This window comes from Macaca mulatta, chromosome 4, assembly GCF_049350105.2.
Source record: "Macaca mulatta isolate MMU2019108-1 chromosome 4, T2T-MMU8v2.0, whole genome shotgun sequence".
Classification (NCBI taxonomy): Eukaryota; Metazoa; Chordata; class Mammalia; order Primates; family Cercopithecidae; genus Macaca; species Macaca mulatta.
Window position 1 is genome coordinate 106,151,754 of NC_133409.1, and position 8,963 is coordinate 106,160,716.

At 41.2% G+C, this 8,963-nt stretch overlaps 1 protein-coding gene and 1 long non-coding RNA gene across 2 annotated transcripts in view; one reads left to right on the top strand and one right to left on the bottom strand.

Annotated features, from left to right (window-relative positions):
• Nucleotides 1–862, bottom strand: part of SH3BGRL2 (SH3 domain binding glutamate rich protein like 2) — a 71,636-nt gene extending 70,774 nt beyond the window's left edge. The window contains exon 1 of the mRNA XM_015136833.3: nt 660–862. Within this exon, the coding sequence (XP_014992319.1) occupies nt 660–704 (45 nt within the window). The 5' untranslated portion in view covers nt 705–862. The remainder of the gene's footprint in view (nt 1–659) is intronic.
• LOC144340326 (uncharacterized) lies at nt 803–7,745 on the top strand. Its single transcript, XR_013416313.1, has 2 exons — nt 803–1,351; nt 4,675–7,745. It is a non-coding gene; the product is annotated as an uncharacterized LOC144340326 (long non-coding RNA).
• The last annotated feature ends 1,218 nt before the right edge of the window (nt 7,746–8,963 follow it).

The following is an 8,963-nucleotide window of genomic DNA, read 5'->3' on the forward strand; positions in this document are numbered from 1 at the left end:
CAAAGCATTACAGGTGGAAAGAAAATGCGTGCATACACACACATTTACATAAAGATGCAAAAATATTTATGGCACCCTAAGAAAAACATGACAGTGAAAGCAAACAATCCTAGCACAACAGGACAAACCTGGTGTACCATTCTCTTGGGGCAGGTATAAAACTAAACAAATGCATTTGCTGGCGGAGGAAGGGAGGGCAGAGAGCAATCCCCACTTAAACTTGTTTCATTCAGGAGCCAGGTTAACAAACCAAAGCAGCCAAAAAGGCTCCCGTGCAAAACATAACCAGTTGAAGGTCCCAAATCGGGAAGAACTAAACTAGAGGAAGGGGGGACCCCCGAAGCTCTTGAACAACCCGTTCCCCAAATTTCCACGCCACACAACAGGAGCTGGGGGCTTCCCTCGGACTCCATTTTCAGGCCGCGTTGTCTGCCTTTCAGGCCACGCAGGGTGGGCATTTGGGTGAGGCCGGGGTCCCCCACCCACCTTTCCTCCCCGCCCTCTTCATTGTTGCCGGAGCGTGATGGATCACCTGCCGGGCGCGGGCTCCCGCGGGCGGACGCGCAGAGCGCAAGGACGCGCAGTGACTAGCGCCGCGCGCCTCCCGCAGGACCCGCGCCCCGCGACCCCAACCTGCTGCCCGCCCCCACCGTGCTCACCGCCACGAAGCCCGAAGAAGAGGCGATGAACACGCGGATGACCATCCTCTCGGTGCGCCCGGGACAGACCCCTTGCCCCCGGGCTCCGGGCTGGCGTGGACGCAGAGCTGAACTCTGCTACGAGCCGCCGGTCGCCTCCGGTTAAAGAACTGCCGTCGGGGAAGATCGCTGGGATCTGGCTCCCTCCCACCGGGTCCGCAGATAAAAGCCCAGCGCCGCCCGGCCGCAGGCTGAAGGGGAAGGAGAGGGAGGAGGAGGGAGCCGGCTGCGGGGCGTGATGGGAGTTGTAGTTTCCGTCTCTCCCTGGAGTGGCTGGTGGACTGAGCTCCCCTCCTGACTGCGCTTCGATCCCGAACACGCGCAGGTGGCTGGAGGGGAGCTGCAACCTGGGGAGAAGCTGTGAGTTGGGTTGGCAAGGATCCTAGCTTGACGAGGAAAAAGCAAACTAGGCAAAAGGGCTTGGTTCAAAGTCCAAGCTTGGGTTCTGTATTGTGGTTTACTGGTTTGGAGCATCCACACCCAGAAATGCCAACAGACACGATCGTGCTGCGGGCACACATCGTCTGAGGGCCGCTGGAGTACCAGGCTAACCCCAGCTACCTGAAGCAGGCGGGATCAGCGAGCCGGGTGCTCGGGAGGTGTGGACGGTAGGGCTCGCTTGTTTGTCCAGTAGCACTGGAGATTGCAGAAAGGTGATTATTTGGGGTAAATGAGAGGTCTTCTCTTGTCTGTACACACTGAAAATTAGAAACCCACATGGGAGCACAACCAATATTTTATTTTTCTTAGCAAAACTGTAATTGTAGTAGAAAAAAAAATACCAAACGAAATTGGAATCCTTCTATCAACATTGGAAATCAGGACCTCACCCGCCCCACCCCTACCCTACACAATGGCTTCGCCTCTGTGCACCTAATATTTACAGTTCAGCCAAATCTGTGCCTTTTTCAGAACTGCTGCACATTCCAGCGCAGTTTCCCAGGAGGATGCTGTTAAATAAAAAGCTTTTAGATAGTTGCTAATAGTTTAGGAATAGTTTTTTATCAAGTGCTTTCTGTTTGACAAAAGCTCAAGCCTCTCTCACAGTTTTGTTGAAAGGAACCAGTTTTCCCTGCTGTACTGTATTTACTTCTTTGCTTTCAACACGGGAGTTTAGCAGAGGTCTGGGAACAATGTTAATTAAGAAAAAGTAAGAAATTAGATGATGAGGTCTGTGGCTCTTTGATAAATTTCTTGCACAAAGAGCAATCATTATGAAGTACTTTTTAGAGCAGTTATGAATATTTCAAGTTTGTAACCTTTTCTATTGCTTTTCTTAAAGCCATTTCTGTAGTAGGAATCTTTTTAAATTTCCTTCAATAATAGAAGAGACAATCCTAATGGGACTTTATTTCTTCTTCGTGTTTAAAATTTTAAATAGAAGCTTTGCTGTCTTTAGTATCTCTTGGCAAATGTACTTTGATTTTGCTACCATAAATGTGGAAATGCATGTTTATAAAATAGAAAGTAATTTTCTTAAAAGTAGATACCATAATTCCTGTATAAATGCAAGTCTTTATAAAAGTCAACATTTTCTTCAGTTTGGAATTATTCAGCTATGAAGATATTGTTAAACTCAAATAATTGGAACTCAGAACCTACTCCGTGAAAGGTACAAGAATGGATAAAAGTTGAACAAGTCATTTCTCTGTCAGCAGAGCACCTATTGTCTGGGAAAGAAAAAGGCAGATACAGAAATAGGGACAGAACAAGACACACTGCACCAATACAGTGTAGTGTGGATGTAAAGGAAAAAGGTGGCCATTGTAGAAGGTACTTTAAAGATGAGTGGAATTTCTGTCTGCAGATCGTGAGGATGCAGGGTGAGACTATTCAGGGTGTGTGAAGAGAACAGCAAGGAGTTGGTTTTACTTCAGAAAGGAATATGAGGGGACTAGTAGAGGACAATGTGAAAAAGTAGGTTTGAATGAATACCAACAAAGGACTTTCACTGGGTTATCTGCTCAGCTCCTTGGGATTTCTGCTCCTTTCCTCTGATCCTAGAAGTTGTAAGGGTCCCCAAAGCCCTGGACATACAGCAGGACCTAACCCTCTGACCACAGCTTATTGATCTAGGAGTGAGCACCTGAGCCAAGCAAGGCCAAGCAACATTTCTACCCTAAAGATTCAGAATTGGAACTGGGAAAACAAGAGAGCTTGAATTTGTGACATGGAAGCTCAGAGCTTCCAACATGAGAATCAGAGAAGCTGAAGAAGCTAGTCGGTAGAAAGAGAACAACAGATAATTTGTAAAAAAGAGTTGGAGATAATAGCTCTAAGTTTTAGAAAGAGTCCTGACAATACTGTCATCTAAGGGTCCGCAAACTATGACCTGCGTATCAAATGCACATGGCTGCCTGTTTTGTAAATAAAGCTTTACTGAAACACGTTCCTCTTGGTATTGTCTATGGTAGACTGACAGAGGTCATATGGCCCACAAAGCCTAATACATTTACATCTGGCCTTTACAGAAAAAGTTTGCCAATCTCTGATCCTGTTCAACCTGTTCCTATATCCCTGCTCTTGAGGGCTGTGTAATATCTCTGTATCTGTAAGTTCCTCATCTTGCTTAAGCCACCTGAAATAGGTTTTGTTTCATGGAACGAAAAGTGCCCTGAGAAGTTCATAAGTAGTCTGTGTCCAAATGTATTCTGAGGAACAGAAGGATATTGTCGGAACTATACTTCAAGAAGAATCCTCTATTTTTTCCACCCTGAATGAAAAGGTTCACCTTTCGACCTTGTATGCAGGAGAAAATGTGTTAGCAATCCAGTAAAACAGCAAGGCCATTATGGAGGTGAGACCCAGAGTCAGTAAACAAAGTGGAAGAGTAACTGAGAGCAGAACGCAATCTAGGATGTAGGCTAGAGGTCCAAGATCAACACCAGGTTGTCAGACCACAGAGAGTATTAGATGCCAATCTTACACATAAGGTCTACAGATAGAGCGGGTAGTCAAAACTGAAAGATAAGACTAAGAAAATCGAGCAGGTCATTAGGCTTGAAGAAAGTGGCTCCTATGTTGCCTAGGACTTTATCGCCTTTCCAAGTCCTGATAGACCACATGGCTAGAATGTTTTAAAGTAGGGGTTCTTGACCATTTTTTTGTGTGGGAGTAAGAGGAGTGCCAAGGACCCTTTAGTAGTCTGATGAAATCTATCAGTGGTTTCTCAAAAAAAAAGTTTCTAAATATAGAAAATTTGAAAGTATAAGATTACAAAGGAACTGTATTGCAAAACAATTACCAAAATGTTAAAATTTTGACATGATAATGTGTATGATTCTTTATTAATGTATTAAATATTAAGATTGAGTGGTGGATCAAATGGCCGTCGTGATTTTGAAGTAGTAAAGGGAAAAGATAAAATTTTGAGATATTTGCAATAATTGGAAAATATGAAAATGCCTATGATTTCTATTGGTAGCAAAGTCACAGTGTTACTGCTCTTACAAAGGCTTATTAACTACATTCATAATTGAAGGAATTGGTAAATTTCAGTTAGAGTTTAGTGAAAAGATAAAAGATGTGAATTTTTTTTCTCATTCAAGTCCATGAACCCCCTAAATTCTATCAAGTCTTTTTAGGCTGGGGGTGAGGGGAGATCCAAGAACCCCAAGTTAAGAAATCATGATGTCGGCCGGGCGCGGTGGCTCAAGCCTGTAATCCCAGCACTTTGGGAGGCCGAGACGGGCGGATCACGAGGTCACAAGATCAAGACCATCCTAGCTAACATGGTGAAACCCCGTCTCTACTAAAAAAATACAAAAAACTAGCCGGGCGAGGTGGCGGGCGCCTGTAGTCCCAGCTACTCGGGAGGCTGAGGCAGGAGAATGGCGTGAACCTGGGAGGCGGAGCTTGCAGTGAGCTGAGATCTGGCCACTGCACTCCAGCCTGGGCGACAGAGCAAGACTCCGTCTCAAAAAAAAAAAAAAAAAAAAAAAGAAATCATGATGTCTGACTATATCTAAATCTACAGAAGCCTATTATTTTGCCTAAGAAGAAAATATGGAAAGAGACAAGAAGGAGCCATGAAGAGTCCCTTGGAGATCTCCTACATTTAAGAATTGGAAGAAGAACAAGGAATTAAAAATAGTAGAGGAGCAACCAGAACAGTACAAAACTGAAAGAGTATACTGTCACAGAAACCAAGAGAAGAATTTTAAGTTTCAAAATGTAGAGACTATCTAAGAATGTTAGCCTGAAAGTCAAGAAAGATTATATTGAAAATAGAGACTTTCCTTGGGCAAATTTCATCACCTCCATAAGCCTCAAGTTTCTTGTCTATAAACTGGGTATAAATAATGGCTATCAATCAATATTCTAATGAGAATTAACTACCCTTGGGATATTATTTAAGTTATGCTGTATAGTGCCTGTCAACCCACAGCCCTTCTAGAGGGAAGTCTCAGGCTACCTGGTCACAGATATTTGGAATATTTGGACCATATTTGTGTACTTCCCCCGGCATGACCTATTGCAGCTTGTAATTTGCAACATCTGTGACCAGGTTGGAAAATACATGCAGGTCCTTCAAATTCCTCTTTTAGGAATTTATAGTTAGAAAATTTAAAGACTAAGGCAGTTAGCAATAGAACAAAGGGAGATGGTGTGAGGCTGGGATAGGGTTGGGATGAGAAGCTTTGAGCAAGTTAAGGCAATTAAGGGACTGAAATGAGTAAAAAGAGGAAGCTAGTCTGTGGCCCAGGGAAATGGAGTCATTATGTGGTGAGAAGCTGAGACACTAACAAGGAGGATCACAGTTGTCTTGCTTCCAGTCTTAGTTTTCATGAATTCAAGTCTGCCGTGGTTCCTGCCCTTGAGTTGCTGTTTCATAATCCCCCTCCTTTATCTTGAGCTACTTTAAGTGGGTCTATTTTCTTTCAACTATTAAATCCTGACCAGAATACCTATGTAAAGCGTGGGTAGTAAATCATGCTTCTTTAGGGGTCAGGCAGGTGACACTGATTAGGGAGGTGAGGAAGATCCAAGTGCAAATATATTCACTTCATGCAAAGGGTGGGCACCATGAGGACTGTAGCTGAAGTATTCTGGTTTTTGAATGCTGGCTTGATTTTTAAAAACTGAGCCCAGTAAACTCAGGTTTGCTCACTAAACTCACCATCTACAGGCACAGCCCTGTGGTCCTCCAGGTTTCTCTCTCCATTGTAAAGCACTGAGCCCAGAGTTTGGCACCCAATAAATCCACAAGAAGCACTAGCTGTTATCATGGTAATAGTTTATTATCATTGCTGACCTTTGTGAGAGCACTTCCATTAGAGAAGTGGAGACAGAAGCCAGATTGCAGTGTCTTGAGGACTGGAACCTGATGAGGTAATAGAGGCAATGATACATCTTTCATCTCTCCTCTTTGGAAATTTGATGGTAGAGGGAGAGAGCAAGGGCAGAAGCTATAAAGGAAATCAGGTAACATAAATATCCTTCATTAAGGTTTATCTACAAATTAAATAAAGAGTTCTTTTAAACAGTTTGAAGTCTCAACCATCCCAATTCTATTTTTATTTATTTACTTATTTAGAGACAGAGTGTTGCTATGTTGCCCAGGCTGTTCTTGAACTCCTGGCCTCAAGCAATCCTCCTGCCTCAGCCTCCCAAAGTGCTAGGATTACAGGTGTCAGCCAGCACATCTGGCCCAGATTTTAATTTTAGAATAGAATTGAATCTGACCAATAATTTTGTTCTGTTAGGGCTGCCCCGTTCTTAACAGCTCTTAAGCTAATATTACCTGGCTCCCCAAGGATTTAACTTTTTAAGGGACTTCACAGTGCCCACACCATGCTTGTCACAATCACTTTCCAATCCAAAGTGGTTGTTCCTTCAAAAACTGAGTCAGCACCTTTGGCTGTCAGTGGGTGATAGATTTGTGGGAGAGGAGGTTAAGGGAAGGGGTAGGCCAGAGGGGTTAAAGAATGGGAAGCTATACCTGCATTAATGTCACAGCTATATGACATTAGGCAGCTGGTTTAACTTGCCAATACCTCATCTTCCTTACCTTCCTGGTTGTTGCAGGGCTTAATAGAGATGATGTATGTACAGTGCTTTTTGACACCATGCCTGGCACATAGTTAGGACTCCATAAATGTTATCTATTATTAATCATGCAAAGTAAATCAGGAAAGGGCCTGCATTTGCACAAAGCATATAAATCCTATAAATATTTGTTTCATGTGTGTGATTTTAACTTTCTAAATAACAAGTATCTGGTTTTGTATAAGCCTCTTTATACAGTGCTATGTTCAATTAAAGTACTTAACAAAGTCTTTTTGATGTTATTGAAGTTTAGAGGCTATAATTAAGATAAAAAGAATATTTGTGAAATGAAGCAGCAATAAAGTCAAATAATGCAGCTTGAATTTCATAAAAAGAGAACTTATCTACTGTTTTATGTTGTTTCATCAGGCCAATTCTGTCTATTCTTGATCAAATAAAATTTTAATTATCAGGAACCATACTAACCAATTCCTGAATTAAATGGAACTTTCAACATTCATGATTAAGGAATGGAGGTAAATTATGTGTGTGTGTGCGTGGGTGTGTGTATGTATATGTGTGTATATGTGTGTGTGTGTATATATGTGCGTGTGTGTGTGCGCATATATGTATTTTAATAGAGACAGGGTCTTGCTCTGTTGCTCAGTTTGGAGTGTAGCAGTGCGAACACAGATCACTACAGCCTTGACCTTCAGGGCTCAAGAGATCCTCCCACCTCAGCTCCCTGAGTAGCTGGAAATACAAGCATGCGCCAGCACACCTGGCTAGTTTATTCATTTAATTTTCTTGTAGACACAGAGTCTGCGTTGCCCAGGCTGGTTTGGAACCCTGGGCTTAAGCAGTCCTCCCGTCTTGGCTTCCCAAAGTGCTGGGATTACAGGCATGAGCCATGGAGCCCACCCAGGACATATTCTTGAATCAGTTCACATTCCCCTCAACCAATAGGGTTCTTTATCCTATCTGACAGGAAAAAATACCCAAAAACCAAAAAGCACTTTCATTCCCTTAGCACCTTATTCCTACTGAAAACTCAGCAAACTGAAAAAGAGAAGAGATGGAAGGGTGATGACTTGTACAGCTGCCATCCTGCAGCAATAACAAGGAAGCTTTGAGATCTGCTGGTAGGGTAACCGCTGGATAAACTGAAGCCCTTGTGTGCAGTTCATTTCTTGCAGCTATATTCACTCAGTTTCTGCCAGATGCTATACTAGATGCTGGGGATTCAGCAGTAAATTAAACACAGTCCCTACCTTCATGGAAATTATGGCCTAATTGGGGAAGATGATACTGAACATATTACAAGTATGCTTTGTGCTTAAAGGAAAAGATCAGATATTGTTTTGTGTTCTTTATTTTTATTTCATTTTTTAATCTTGTAGGACTCTCCTAGTCATCTTTTTCTGGTTAATATATCATCTATATGTTAATCAAAAATATTAACTATAGATATTTTTATGTTTTTGATTAATATATAGATGTTATATATTAACCATTATAATAATATATAGATGATATATATGATATTATATATAGTATAGATGATATATATATGATATACTATATATATAGTATAGACGATATATTTATGTTTTTCCCAGATTGCATTCCAGGTCAGGAGATGACAACACTATAACAAAATAAAGGTTCAATGTTGATTATTGCTGAAATAGTTCTAGGCAACACAAGTTACAGGGATTTCCAATACTCTGTATTTGGTTTTATTAGTTCACCACTTTTAAATGATTACCATGTTATAATAAACATAAAATTTGCATTTAGGTTATTGTTGAATTCAGAAACTATTTTGATTTCTCATAAATACACTGCTAATGAGTTTTTATAATTCATTATAATTTCTCATTATGCTAGGCATAAAGGCCGTTTAAAATAATTGCAATAGAAGAAGTATAAGAAAATGTTTACATATAGATACAATTAGAGAAAATGGAAAAGTCAGGTTAAACAAACATAAAGTGTTATTGTTTGTGTAGCATACATATTTTTATTATTCTTTTTCCTGTGATTTTGAAGGGCCTACTGAATGGAAATTAAGAACATTTGCCTTTAGTGCTTTTTAACACCTTAAGCCATAAAGAGTTTAAAAAGAACAATTAAGTCTTCACCTTCAAATTTCTCTAATTTTTCCTGAAAGTAAAATCAGAGATGAGAAAAACCAGACACTTTAACATTAGCTTACCACTTCTTTTCCTCAGTTCTTTGTGTCCATCTCCATCTAATATATTTAAAGGCAACTCA